Genomic DNA, 16,281 nt, shown 5'->3' on the forward strand with positions numbered 1-16,281 from the left:
CTTTTAGAGCACTTACAAAACAACCTGTTATAATAGAACCCCGCAACCTTCACATATAAAAAAAAGTCATCAAACGCCCTAAAAATGCATATTTTTGATTCTCTGAACCTATAAATACACTATATTGCCAAACGTATTTGGCCACCTGACTTGACTCACATATGAACTTGAAGTGCCATCCCATTCTTAACCCATAGGGTTCAATATGATGTCGGTCCACCTTTTGCAGCTATTACAGCTTCAACTCATCTGGGAAGGCTGTCCACAAGATTGCGGAGTGTGTTTATAGGAATGTTCGACTAATTCTTCCAAAAGCGAATTGGTGAGGTCACACACTGATGTTGGACGAGAAGTCCTGGCTCTCAGTCTCCGTTCTAATTCATCCCAAAGGTGTTCTACCGGGTTCAGGTCAGGACTCTGTGCAGGCCTGTCAAGTTTATCCACACCAGACTCCGTCATCCATGTCTTTGTGGACCTTGCTTTGTGCACTGGTGCACAGTCATGTTGGAAGAGGAAGGGGCCCGCTCCAAACTGTTGGAAGGTTGGGAACATGGAATTGTCCAAAAATGTTTTGGTATCCTGGAGCATTCAAAGTTCCTTTCACTGGAACTAAGGGACCAAGCCCAACTCCCGAAAAACTACTCTGCACCATAATTCCTCCTCCACCAAATTTCATATTGGGCACAATGCAGTCCAAAATGTATCATTCTCCTGGCAACCTCCAAACCCAGACTCGTCCATCAGATTGCCAGATGGAAAAGCGTGTATCATCACTCCAGAGAAGGCGTCTCCACTGTGCTTTACACCACTGCATCCGACGCTTAGCATTGGACTTGGTGATGTATGGCTTAGATGCAGCTGCTCGGCCATGGAAACCCATTCCATGAAGCTCTCTGCTTCCTTTACGTGGGCTAATTGGAAGGTCACATGAAGTTTGGAGCTCTGTAGCAACTGAATGTGCAGAAAGTCGACAACCTCTTTGCACTATGTGCTTCAGCATCCGCTGACCCCTCTCTGTCAGTTTACGTGGCCTACCACTTCGTAGCCGAGTTGCTGTTGTTCCCTAACTCTTCCATTTTCTTATAATAAAGCCGACAGTTGACTTTGGAATATTTAGGAGCGAGGGAATTTCTCGACGGGATTTGTTTCACAGGTGGCATCTTATGACAGTTCCACGCTGGAAATCACTGATTTCTTTCACAAATGTTTGTAGAAACAGTCTCCATGCCTAAGTGCTTGATTTTATACACCTATGGCTGGGCCAAGTCACTAGGACACCTGATTCTGATCATTTGGATGGGTGGCCAAATACTTTTGGCAATATAGTGAATGTGCATCTGACAGTCATTTAACACTTCTTCAATTCAGTTTTACACATATAATAGACAAACGGCAAAGTGTTATCCACAGAACTGCAATGTAATTGTGGCAGGGCTATGATGAATTTACCTAATTGTGTAATTTGCATAATTGGTGCATTTGCAAAATCTGAAAAGCACAAAATATATATATATATGTTAAAAATTACAAACTAACTTTTGTTTTTTTAATGTCCCAATTGGGAAGGGCCCACAGCACCACCCAGTGCTCGTTGAGAAGAGCAATACAGTGGGACCTCAATTTACAGGGCTCGTAAATAGAAACGTTTGTATAGTGAAGCAGAGTTCCCCAACACAAACAATGTAAATATTAATAATGGGTTACAGACTGTACAAATATCCACATCTTAGTGAAGGTTTGTACACTTTGAACACAATAAAAAGTAATATATAGTACTGTATATCAAACAAACATAACAAGGGGTGATGGCTCAACTATTTATGTAATAAAAAAGTCAAAACAACAACAAATTGTTAAATGCTCTGCTCTGCCAACACACGCACACACGTAGAAGTAGTGCTGTTCCGATACCAATATTTTGGTACCTGTACCAAAATTATTTCGATACTTTTCGGTACTTTTCTGAATAAAAGGGACCACAAAAAATTGCATTATTGGCTTTATTTTAACAAAAAATCTTACAGTACATTAAACCTATTTTTCTTATTGCAAGTTTGTCCTTAAATAAAATAGTGAACATACAAGACAACTTGTCTTTTAGTAGTAAGTAAACAAACAAAGTCTCCCAATTAGTCTGCTGACGTATGCAGTAACATATTGTGTCATTTATCATTCTATTATTTTGTCAAAATTATTAAGGACAAGTGGTAGAAAATTAATCATTAATCTACTTGTTCATTTACTGTTAATATCTGCTTACTTTCTCTTTTAACATGTGCTATCTACATCCATCCATCCATTTTCTACCGCTTGTATAAGTCATTTAAAAAAATTACCTATTCTTCTGTTGTTTGATGCTTTGCATTAGTTTCGGATGATACCACAAATTTGGGTATCAATCCAATACCAAGTCATTACAGGGTCAACCATTGGTCATATTCAAAGTCCTCGTGTGTCCAGGGACATATGTCCTGAGTTTATAAACATAATATGCATTTTAAAAAATCGAAAGAAGATTTTTTTGATGTCAAAAAATATTGACGTAATCATCATAGTATCAACTAGATACGCTACTGTACTTGGTATCATTACAGTGGATGTTAGGTGTAGCTCCACCAATTGCGTTCGTTTACATTTTGGCGGACCGGTACTTTTCAGAGGCGGTATTGAACCAAATATGATTCATTAGTATCGTAGTACTATACTAATACCGGTATAATGTACAACCCTACACAGAAATCACTAAGGTGTCCTCACAAACAAAATCACCAGAAATCCTTACCGTCAACAACCATATTGCTTCAAAAATGCACATACATTAACAACGGCAGCAAACTGATGAGAAAGGAGCAGACACAAGGAGGTAAAAGGAACGGGGCAGGGGAGTGGAAGAGGGAAGCCGTACGTGTCTGCGTGTTTGTGCTTTGGAAGAGCGAGGGGACGATCCGATTACTGTCTTCTCCTCTGCTGTGAGATAATTCTGCTCTGGCATCTTTTCCCAGAAAAGACCAGCTTCATCACAAATAACACTTGATGTGGTTACTTACTGTGCTGTGGTCATGCTTGTGAGTGCCATGTACTCCTTGCAAAAAGTTTTGGTTTTTTTAACCCCACAGCTGTTCCCTCCTCCTTTCTACACTGGTCTGTTGCGTTTTTGGGACTCCTATTGAGTTGGCGAAATGGACAAAACTTGTCAAAAGGCGAAAAAACTAAGAAAAGGTGACTTCTGCACAGCAAGTAAAGTGGAAGGCTCCATCTCCCCAACAATGATTCACCCTGTTTTCTTGCCTGCAGGCGCCTAAATGACGCGTTCGTCCACAGAGACATGGTTCGCACACTGAGGCATGTTTGGCTTGATCTAAAAGTTTGTCAATTGAAAAGTTCATAAATTGGGGTTTCACTGTATTTACTGCCTTTTCAGAGTCTCCAAAAGTCTCTACCCTAGATTTGTCGCTTTTTTGATAGGAGGGCTCTGATTATTCACTTAAAGCATGGGTGTCAAACTCTGGCCCAATTTCACTTGGCCCGTGAGGTGATATCAAATTAACACTAGAGCTGGCCCGCCGATTATATACAGCGGCGGTGTCGCGGTACACCGCTAATTCTCATATTTGCCAAACCTCCCGGGAGACTCCCAAATTTCAGTGCCCCTCCCGTGAATTGTAACGTCCCCTTTTAGTCCAGTCCAACGAGTGCTGGCTCAGTTACATAATATGTGCGGCTTTGGCACGCACACAGAAGTGAATGCAACGCATACTTGATCTTCAGCAATACAGGTTACACTGAGGGTGCCAGTATAAAAACCTTTAACATTGTTAGAAATATACGCCACACTGTGAATCCACACCAAACAAGAATGACAAACCCATTTCGGGAGAACATCCGCACAGTAACACAACATAAACACAACAGAACAAATACCCAGAACCCTTTGCAGCACTAACTCAGATTCTGAGACGCTACAAGGTGTGTGTATGGGGTGGGGTGGGGGGGGTGGGCGCGCTCTGGGGTTTGGAGGTAGCGGGGGTTAGAGTTAGTGCTGCAAAGGGTTCTGGGTATTTGTTCTGTTGTGTTTATGTTGTTTTACGGTGCGGATGTTCTCCCAAAATGTGTTTGTCATTCTTGTTTGGTGTGGATTCACAGTGTGGCGTATATTTCTAACAATGTTAAAGTTGCTTATACTGCCACTCTCAGTGTAAACTGTATCGCTGTTGATGAAGTATGCTTTGCATTTATGTGTGTGTGCGTACAGGAGCCGCTCATATCTTGTGACTAGGCGGGCACGTTGTTAGAAGGGATGGAAAGCGGCCGTGACGTCAGCTCGTAGAGGACGTTAAAAGCAGTGCCTGTAAGGCACGCCCCCAAGACTGTGGAATACGAGATTTAATGACTGATGAACACCTTCGTTCGATAATGAGGGATGCCTCAGAAGGCTGCAAATAGAAAAGAGGCATTCAATTTTTATTGAAATTGTATTTGATATGCCATTGATATTTTTTAATTATTATTATTATTATTTGAAACTCGATTTTGCATGTCACTATAAAGTTATATAAGCCTTGCTTGTTCAATATTTAATGCAAAACTTGTTCGGGTCCCTATCAAAAAGGTTAATTTGTTCAACCTTGGCCCGCGGCTTTGTTCAGTTTTAAATTTTGGCCCACTCTGTATTTGAGTTTGACACCCCTGACTTAAAAGGAACGTTTGCAACCTTTATGCGAATTCGTAGAAGGTGCTAACTTGTGTTATCAGAATGTATTTTATTACTTTTCAGTACTTTTCGAATGTGTTTGTTAAATTTTTGGCCAAAGTAAGACAAAGAAAACAATCTGAAGTTTATTTTTAGGTTTTAATGCCATGATTTTACCATGCTGTGATGTTCTTGTTAAATTTTTTGTAAAAAATAACAAGTTAACTGATGTGATTAATAACGAAAACAATCACATTAATCATGTATATAAACAGATCAATGACAATTTATTTGAACCATATATGATGTTTTACCTTTATCATGAATGGTTCCCTGAAAGGTGGCACAGGTAGTTACAAAATCAGTGATCAGGTCGATGCACAAGCCAGTGCAAATATGAGTGTGGAGACGGCGACTGTTCACTCGATGCCATATTTCACTACAAAATAAACCCTCACTGGACTTTGGATAAAAATGTCACCAAGTTTTAAACATATTGATTATGTGATTTCAGGTAACACATTTTTTAAATGTTCATGGATGACATTTTGACAATAAAATTGTGTTTGCTTTTAAAATATGGGAGTCTTTTTAAATACATTTAAATTATACAAGCTAGTAATAACTTGTGATTAGTCATGGTTAGACTACCGTATTTTCCGGACCATAGGACGCACAGGATTATAAGGCGCACTGCCGATGAATGGTCTATTTTTAATCTTTTTAGGAGTCATATTATTATTATTTTTTTTTTCTACATTGAAAACACTTCCTTGTGGTCTACATAATATGTAATGGTGGTTCTTCGGTCAAAATGTTGCATAGATTATGTTTTACAGATCATCTTCAAGCCCCTTTCTGACAGTCGCTTCAGGATGCGCCGTTTTGTGGGCGGTCTTATTTACGTGGCTCACCTTCGGCAGCGTCTTTTCCCGTCATCTTTATTGTAGCGGTGTAGCATACAAAACGGGAGTGGAAGAAGTGTCAAAAGATGGAGCTAACGGTTTTATTGACATTCAGACTTGACTTAAATCAATAACGGAGCAGCATCTCCTCATCCGGAAAGAACAACACAGGAAATGTGTCCCGTAAAAAAACGTCCGACCGGAACTCTAATAACTAAAGTTCCTTGGGTGAATAATGCCAACTCACTATACCGGTATGTTTTAGCGCTTTCATGGCGAGTTTACTGACAGATATAAGTAAGAACTTTACAATACTTTATATTAGAAATGGCAACAGCGGAGGATGAATGTCCCATAACAAGAAGATGGAGAAAAGAAGAAGCTTATCGACCATGGTGTCCCCACGGACTACAAAGGCAGACACGCACAATTTTTCAGGATTTATGCACATCCCTAATACAGATCAGCAGGTACCAGAAGATAAGAAAAGTTGCTTTTGCATAATATTGCGAAACAAAACGCAATATAATATGTTTTACCTTATACACACACCATAATAATACTCGTATGTTGAAGCACATCATGCGGTGCGGCTTCATAGTTCACCAAAGTCGTCCTAAAACATTTTGATAGATTTTTGAGCTTTGTGTGTAATGTTCTATATTTTCAATGGAACATATAAAATGTTGGTGTTGTTTACTTGACTCATATTGCCATCATAGTGCAGCCTACACTTATTTCTTATGTTTGACTGCCATCTACTGGTCACATTTATCATTACACCATGTACCAAATAAAAGAGCTTCGAGGTGGGTATGCTCAACCAAACTTATTCCTTACAGTAGGCGTACCGGGTTATAAGGCGCACTGTCGAGTTTTGAGAAAAAAAATTATTTTAAGTGCGCCTTATAGTCCGGAAAATACGGTCATAATTTAACAGCACTTTTTTGGTTTAAAATGTTTTACTTTGAGCAAGTTGCCAAGTTTCTACAGCGATAAAGTCTATAAAGATCCCTCCTGCTCCGTCTTCCTATTCTCTGGCAGACCAGGTGTGTTATAATAATGTGTTTATGAGTCAGGACGAACAGGTAGTGCCAAATCTATTCTACCTCCCAAAATAAATGATGCATGAGAATACACAACATCGCAAAGTCTTGAGCTCCAGCATTACATCTTCCCTGCAGATAGTGCCATCAAACCACTTTCAATTGAAATTACCAATAAAAACTAAGTATTTACAACCTAAAACACAATAAAAATATGTGCAACATGCAAGCCACTAACTCCATTGACCACCAATAATTAGTATTTACCAGTTACCAGTCACTTGTTCGAGCGGCTCTATACTAGTTAGCTCCCAGTCAACATGTCTTTTTAACCTGCGTATAAATTACGTGGGTGGAAATGTCAGATGACACAGAGCAGCACACAAGACACATCTCAGTAGCAAGGAGAGCAGGACAAGCCCTAATACATTACTGCCCCCCTCCTCTCGACGTGAAGTGCCTTTAGTGTCAACACTGCGCCGTGTTGCAGACTGTAGCGTGACAGCGGGGCCCTACATGATCTATAGGCTCCCTGAGTGTTATTAAATAGCTAAATGCAATTCTAAACACATTTCACATGGGGTCTCGTGCTCTGCGAAAGACCTTTTACCTTCTCAGACAAATACCCCCGCGTCAGGAACATGTACACAATTTACGTAGACGGAAAACATTGTCGTCAATTTATTTTTATAGGCTTGTCACAGATTATTACTTTGCCGCTTAAGGGCACACAGGTCGATTGATGGAACGAGGGTGAGCATTCTGAACGCCATATGGAGGACACAATATCAAACTGATATCTCCACTTACACAATTCCTGCTCCAGATATTTTTTTTTTCTAAAAATGCATGAAAAAGTTAATCAAGAGGCAGCACGGGGAGAGTGTGATGAGCACGTCTGCCTCACAGCTCAGAGGTCCTGGGTGTGAATTTGATGTGGATTGTCCATAGGTGCGAATGTGAGAGTGAATGCTTGTTTGTCTGCACCACTCCAGTTCACCCATGAACAGGAAGCGGCGGAAAAATAACAAATTAAGGCCATGTCTACACTAAGTCGTTTAACCCCTTAAACGAATAATTATTTAGCTTTAGCCCCGTTTCAGCCACACTAAACCATCGTTTAAGGTTCCCCCCCTTGAATAATTTTTTAAACAGATAAGTGTGCCGTGTATGATGAGATGATGAGATAACTTCTGGAAATGACTGGCTCACAATGGCCAAAAGGTATAGAAGAGTGTGTCCAAGTTAAAGGAAACGGCAGATTAATCTTTGCAAGCTGGGTAATGTTTGCTGTGGTCTGGAACAACATGGCATACAAACAACTATCAGACTAACAGCCAATATTACATATAGATAATGTGTCATGAGACATGCAAATATAAATTAAATACACAATGGACATAAGTAAAGGAAATTAAATGAGCTCAGATATACCTACAACGAGGCATAATGATGCAATATGTACATACACTAGCCTAAATAGCATGTTAGTATCGATTAGCTTGCAGTCATGGATTGACCAAATATGCCTGATAAGCACTCCAGCAAATCAACAAAGCTCACCTTTGTGCATTCACGCACAGCATAAAACGTTTGGTGGAAAAAATGAGACAAAGAAGGAGTGGCATAAAACACATCTTTCTATAGCAGCATCGGAGAGAGTTATACATGTAAACAAACTATGATGAGTTCAATGATCACTGAAATTAGTAGGACAAAACGGTGCTTGCCTAATACTCTCATCAGTGAAGCATGTATAACATAAACAGTGGGATTTCTAATAATTAGGAAGATTTGTGTCACGTTTGTTCTCCTACAGAAAATATGTTAAAACAAAAACAAAAAAATTTCTTCATCTTTTTCCATTTTCACACACCTCGGAAAGAGCTCCAGGAAGCCACTAGGGCGGGGCTAAAGAGCCGTGGGTTGCTGACCCTCGATTTAGAATCTCCAGTTATCATACCATGCATGTTTTAGGGATGTACTCAGAGAGAGCCCAAGCAAACACAGGGAGAACACTCACAACAAACACCTCACAGAGGCTCCGTTTACATGCACAAAACACCAAATCTGATTTTATTGCCCTCAAATGACAAATATCAAATATTTTTTTGCCAGTCTAAATGCTCCAAAATGCTTCAAATCTGATATTTTCGCATCAGATTTGGGCCACACCAGGAGGTAGTCAGGATCAGTTTGGAATCTGATCTAAATCTGATCTTTTTAGATATGACTGCAGTCTAAATAGCAATGCAACTTTTACATCATATTTGTTCGAGCTACGTCATTTGCCTGCGCAGAACGATCACTTTCCATTTTGCAATTCTGTTCCTACTCCTCCTGCAGATGTTTTCTATCATCTGCCTACTTACTCTACACAACACACAAACACACTAACCCACAATGGCATCCATATTTTCTCATGTTCATTTTACTGTCAACTTCCTTTGTTTTCACTTTACCGAACTGATCTTGTGACCATAGGACTTTATTGCATTGTCCATGCAGGAAACCTTATGACAAAATGTTCTAGACTGGTGTTGACCAGAGAAGTACTGGCCAGTGAGCACTGACTTCAGTGACCTCTGGAGGCTTGACAGCAGAAAGTTAAAAGGAAACTAGCCCCGCCTTTCAGTTTCTGTCATGTGTCCTCAGTCACTTCCACAGAACAAACGTTAAAGCCACCGACCACTGATCACAGACTACTGCGCTCATCTCCTCAAATGACATTTTTCTCTTCTTCTATCTATTCATTCTCGTTACAGAGAGTTCAACAACACCCACGAAAAGTCTGTATCTGCAAACACAAGGAAGCGTCTTCACTGGATGTGAACATAATGTTAAAGGGCCCCATTGGCACTTATTTATCTAAAACAGTGGTTCTTAACCTGGGTTCGATCGAACCCTAGGGGTTTGGTGAGTCGGGCTCAGGGGTTCGGCGGAGGTCAAGACACACCCGACTCATCGTGTAAATAAAAACTTCTCCCTATCGGCGTATTACGGATACGGCAACAGCAGAAGTCACACTGATTTGCAGGTGTGTAATTTGTTGTGAGTTTATGCACTGTGTTGGTTTTGTTCTTTGAACAAGGTGATGTTCATGCACGGTTCATTTTGTGCACCAGTAAAAAAAAACCTTGGTAACACTTTAGTATGGGGAACATATTCACCATTAAATGATTTACGTGGACCCCGACTTAAACAAGTTGAAAAACTTATTCGGGTGTTACCATTTAGTGGTCAATTGTACGGAATATGTACTGTACTGTGCAATCTACTAATAAAAGTTTCAATCAATCAATCAATCAATGCTCATTAACATGCAAATTAGCAACATATTGTCTCCTAATTAGTCATTATTAAGTACTTATTAATGCCTTATTCGGCATGGCCTTATTATAACCCTAACCCTCTAACCCCGGCCCTAACCCTCACCAAATAACTCTAAATTAAGTCTTTGTTACTTAGAATATGTTCCCCATACTAAAGTGTTACCAAAAACATATAACTTTGTCTTGAATTTGAAAAAAAAAACATTTTAATTTTCACTAAAGAAGGGTTGGATGAATGCGCATATGAAACTGGTGGGGTTCGGTACCTCCAACAAGGTTAAGAACCACTGATCTAAAATGTTGTCTACAGGTAAAAGTCCTCCCAAAATAGACATGGTAGTGATTAGGGATGTAACAATATAAAATTCTCACAGTACGATGTTATCAAGGTATTAAGGCCACTGTACGATTTTATTGTTGTATATGTCCCAAAACAAAAAGAGAGACTTAAAAATGCCATAGTGTGTAAAATGAAGTGGCATGAATGTTTAGGATAAACACACATACTGTAATTGTAAAATGTTGTCATTATATAACTGTAATACCGCAGTATCTACAGAATCGCTACATTCCTAGTAGTGATTTTAGGCTTCTTTTCTATAGAGTTTCAGCACATTTTCAAAATGTGTGCGGCCAGCATCAGGCTGCTGACGTCACCTACAGAAGACGAGATGCAGTTTCATATGGCTTCGTATGTGTTTTGGTAGCATCTTCATCTGAAATCAAGATATGTTCGTACGGAATTTGAAGGAAGGATCAAATATTTGTGCAGGTTGTAGCAATCCAACTAAAGACGGGGTCAGCCTGCATACATTTCAGAATGATGGAAATACGAGGAAAATATGAACCTCTCCAGTCAAATTGACTCACGCAAAATGGGACGGACAAAGCGAGAGAAGTGTAATTGGAAGTAGTCATTTTAATGATTAGGCCTTTGAAGAAAAAGGGTTTTGGTCTAAGATTGGATTAAAAAAAAAATGTAAAGGACTAAAGCCAATGCGAAAATCAGAGCACCCTCGAGGGCAGAAAGTCTGAGTAAGAACCTGCGGAAAAACAAAAGAAGAAAAGATCCGGCAATTAAAAACGAGATGGATTTTGCGTTCTCTTCTACTGATCTTTTCCTCGAGATGCTTGAGGAAATGCTGAAAGAGCATGATAAAAAAGGCTTTGGTGTCTATGGAAGATGAGATGGATGAGCAGGGAAGTCCAAAAATGGTGATTCCTTTATATTTAGTTTTTGCTTGTAATGTTAACCATATCAGCTTTGAAGAAGTCATGGACCAGAGCAACAAAAACATATAATTAAGTGATCAAAGTAATAGTTTTACATGTCTTTATCCACACTTTCTATGCGGTGAAATGGGCTCCAGTTCTGTAGATGATGCCACACCAGAGGGGGTGGCACCCAGAGAAAACAGCGGCTCAAACACTTGGCTAGGAAACAAGCACTCAAAGTGGACTCAGCCAGACTGCCTCTAGGTAATGTTACAATTGTCCATGCCAACAAAGCAAGTATGCTTTATAGAAAATGCTGGAAAGGTAAGGTTCCCCTTTTCCTAAATGTGCTAACTAGATGCAAATTAATAAGCGGTAGAAAATGGATGAATGGATGGATTTTACATGGCTGTTTTTTAACACCTCCACATTGGGCAATGAAAACTACAACTGAGATGTATCTTACAATGTATGTTACAATCAAACAATAAGTATATAATAGTAAAGTGAAGTGAATTATATTTATATAGCGCTTTTCTCTCTAAAAACTCAAAGCACTTTACATAGTGAAACCGATTATCGACATTTAAACCAGTGTGGCTGGCACCGGGAGCAGGTGGATAAAGTGTCTTGCTCAAAGACACAACGGCAGTGACTAAGATGGCAGAAGCGGGGGTCAAACTGGAACCCTCAAGTTGCTTGCATGGCCGCTCTACCAACGGAGCCACACCGCCCCAAATAATAAGTACAATACTAACAGTACACAAACTCTGTAAGGCGCAACATGAGACTGAACTGACATACATACATACATACATACATACATATATATATATACATACATACATACATACATACATACATACATATATATATATATATATATATATATATATATATATATATATATATATATATATATATTTTAGGGCTGCAACTAACGATTAATTTGATAATCGATTAATCTGTCGATTATTACTTCGATTAATCGATTACTAATCGGATAAAAGAGACAAACTACATTTCTATCCTTTCCAGTATTTTATTGGAAAAAAAACAGCATACTGGCACCATACTTATTTTGATTATTGTTTCTTAGCTGTTTGTACATGTTGCAGTTTATAAATAAAGGTTTATAAAAAAAATAAAAATAAAAATAAAAATAAATAAAAATTGCCTGCGCGCATCCGTATCGCGTAGATCCAACGAATCGATGACTAAATTAATCGCCAACTATTTTTATAATTGATTTTAATCGATTGAATCGATTAGTTGTTGCAGCCCTAATATATATATATATATATATATATATACAGTATATATAAATAATGTCTTGGAATTGCGACTGCATGCAAAGTCTACTGTATAATACTTGCAAATGAGACTCAGAAATGCAATAAGAAAACAAGATATAACACATTGACAGCACATTTATCATAATCAGCTCATTTTTAAATGTTACGTAAAAAATTACTTCTTATTATTAGATAACTGACATTTATTAAGACACAACAAATGTAACCAAAATTGGTACTCTTGAGTACCAGTATCGATACCCAGGTACTGGGAATTGGTACCAAATCGTGAAAGATACCCATCCCTATTGATAAGACACTTGCAGCTCAATTTGCTAAGTGTATTGCTTAATACACTCCTGAGAACCAGCTTCCTGCCATAGAAGAACTCATCTCAAAAAGTTCTTCATCCTCACCCAGCTTCTAACAAGTGACACAACTGTCGCCTGAAAACTTCACCCCAATGGCCTCCTCCTTATCTCTAACGGGGGTTAGGAGGCACAATAGCTCTCCAGCTGCCCGCCTAAGAGGCTCACATTGAGGCCCTGAGGAGTCGAGTCTTTCCCCGTGTGTGGTGGCTCCTCACTGACAATGGGGCCCATCATCTAAATAGCAAAGATCATTTACATGAGAGGGGAGACCGCTTTGTTTGCATGGGGCACTGTTTAAATTACACGTATGGGATTATCACGGCCTAACAAAAACCAATAGAGGAGGGAAACAAAGACATTCATTGGTTATAATGATGGAAGACCCAGGCGACCTTTTACACTTACAGGGGTGTCCACACTTTTGTCCACTGGTGACCTGCATAAAGAAAAATATATGTACAACGTGGGGACCTCTTTGCTATTTTTATATATGTTTTAATTTAGTAAAACATACACAGTCTACACATACATATTAATATATCTACACATAATTACATATACGATATCACTATATATCGTGATAGACAATCGATATGAAAATAAAATGCGTTCGATAAAATTTTCGATATATATTTATATTTTTTGGTCGAAATAATTTTTTTAATTATGAAGCAAGATTTGTTTCATGAAGTCACTCGCTCCAGCAAACAGGAAACAGGAAGTGTCACTGAGCAATGGGAGTGACACGCTAACAGCCAATCACGTAACAGTATCAACAAACAAGGTCTGTCCGTCTCGCTGCAAGTTCTCTGCATAGAGTGAGAAAATAAACTGTAATATCTTGATATATCAACTCAATAACAGAAACTTGTCTTTAGTTTTGTTGGTTTTAATGAGATGGTACTGCAACATTCTGACATTTCCAATGTGTCGGTTTAATGGGTAGCTTCTCGTACCACTTACTCTTTGAAGTGTTCAATAGGTTATACACCACTGCCATCTAGAGTCTCAAATCTGCAACTACCTTCAAATCTACGTTAATTATTTTAATACCTTAGTCACAGTCATCCTACTTGGCTACCAGACACCCTCTCCACTGATAAATACCACCCTATATAAAAAACATAAATATACATATATACACATATATATATATATATATATATATATATATATATATATATATATATATATATATATATACACACATCACGTGACAACCTCTTAAGAAGGCAACAGTTGTGGGCGAAACCGTCAGGTACGAAAGTAAACACACGGGTGCGGCTATAAGAACAACACCATTTTTTGAAGACCCAATGAACCTTTTTGGTTTACAGGGCTGTTATATGGTTAGTGACCAGGTCAATACATACACCAGTTCAAAGATGAGCGAGGAGACTCCAACTGGCAAATTTCACTCCAAAATACACTCTGACTGGACTTTAGATAAAACTGTTAGCAAGTTTTGAGCAAATAAATGTAGTACTTTCAAGGAAAACACTTCTAATAATGAAATTACCGTACATTTATCTTCAAAATATGGGCTCTTTTTTTCAGTTATTTTGAATTATTGAAGCGAGTAATAATCTGTGATTAATCATGATTAATCCAAATGTATCTGTATGATCAATCTGATGATATATATATATATATATATATATATATATATATATATATATATATATATATATATATATATATATATATTTATTATGTATATACCGTATTTTCCGGAGTATAAGTCGCACCGGCCGAAAATGCACAATAAAGAAGGAAAAAAACATATAAGTCGCACTGGAGTATAAGTCCCATTTTTGGGGGAAATGTATTTGATAAAACCCAACACCAAGAATAGACATTTGAAAGGCAATTTAAAATACATAAAGAATAGTGAACAACAGGCTGAATAAGTGTACGTTATATGAGGCATAAATAACCAACTGAGAACGCGCCTGGTATGTTAACGTAACATATTATGGTAAGAGTCATTCAAATAACTATAACATATAGAACATGCTATACGTTTACCAAACAATCTGTCACTCCTAATCGCTAAATCCCATGAAATCTTAAACGTCTAGTCTCTTACGTGAATGACATAAATAATATTATTTGATATTTTACGGTAATGTGTTAATAATTTCACACATATGTCGCTCCTGAGTATAAGTCGCACGCCAAACTATGAAAAAAACTGCGATTTATAGTCCGAAAAAAGTGATATATATATATATATATATATATTTTTTTTTTTTTATTTTTTTTTTACTGAATTAAGAAATATGTAAAAAAATAGCAAAGAAGTCCCCACATCATGCATATTTGTTTGCTTGAAGACAAAAAAAAAAAAGAATCACGCTTTTACCGTGTCCCAGGTTATTTTTTTCACTCAGTCCTGTTACCCTAACTATCATTGGGATTTGGAATAAATCCAAAGGGCCCCGGACTGAAATGTCCACCCAAAAGATCCCCTGACCCTCTGGAAAAGTTGGAATATCCCACAAGTCAGATGGTCCACAGGAAGTTGCATTATGCATATCCGTTGCAGTCCAAAGGCCAAAAGTAAGTTCACTCAATTATTTAATTTTTTATATATATTTGATGAAATTGTCAACTCTTAATCCAAATTCATATGTATGCTCCACCAATGGCCCCTGAGCCACATAAGACACCAGCGTTTTGCACCTTTGTGATGAACTCAGCATCACTAAAAAGTATTTATTTTTTGTCGATGACAATTTGAATCCACGCATGTTCGGATACTACATTACAAAAGCAGGAAGAAAAAGAGGTTTACAAAAAATTAAAAAATTAAAAATAAAAAAAAAAGTTGGAAGAAGTTTGGAAACTCACCGGCAGCACGGATGTCCAAGATGCCGATGAGCAGCAGGGCCATCCAGCCTGAACATCTCCGGAGGTCCCCGCTCGGCGCTGTCCGACTCGGATACATTCCTCTGGGCTTAGCGTTACACCTTGGTCCGCTTTAAACATCCACCAGCACCTCCACAAAAACAAAGTTGGCGACTTAACTTCAAAGTTACCGAACGTACAAAAACTGGACTATGAGCGTCTTTAAGGAAATGTGAGCTTCAATAAGTTTGTGTCTTCTTCCTCCTTGACTTTCTCCTCTTGTGTCTGCTCAAGTGATCACAATCCTGCCCACTAACTAACTAACCTCTCTTGTCTCAGCACATGGCTGCCTCCAGTGCCCGTGATGCCACCTGGTGGCCATCATAGGTACTGCTATTAAAACACACTTCTTTTCATTGGTCAGTTTGGTCACATAGGTGTGTCCACAATGGGGACATTTGACATTTTGTTGACCACAGCATATTCAGTTCAGTTTCACTTTATTTAGAACATGCATTCGATACAATGTAATGCATCACATAATTCCAGTTGTGTCCGAAAAGGAATAGGAAGAAGC

The 16,281-nt window shown here is 38.5% G+C and overlaps 1 protein-coding gene across 1 annotated transcript in view; it reads right to left on the reverse strand.

The window, feature by feature from the left end:
• ror1 (receptor tyrosine kinase-like orphan receptor 1) overlaps nucleotides 1-16,003 on the reverse strand; it is a 335,931-nt gene extending 319,928 nt beyond the window's left edge. The window contains exon 1 of the mRNA XM_061975731.2: nucleotides 15,708-16,003. Within this exon, the coding sequence (XP_061831715.2) occupies nucleotides 15,708-15,804 (97 nt within the window). The 5' untranslated portion in view covers nucleotides 15,805-16,003. The remainder of the gene's footprint in view (nucleotides 1-15,707) is intronic.
• Between the last annotated feature and the right edge of the window lie 278 nt (nucleotides 16,004-16,281).

The sequence above is a fragment of the Nerophis lumbriciformis genome, linkage group LG14 (assembly GCF_033978685.3).
Source record: "Nerophis lumbriciformis linkage group LG14, RoL_Nlum_v2.1, whole genome shotgun sequence".
Lineage (NCBI taxonomy): Eukaryota > Metazoa > Chordata > Actinopteri > Syngnathiformes > Syngnathidae > Nerophis > Nerophis lumbriciformis.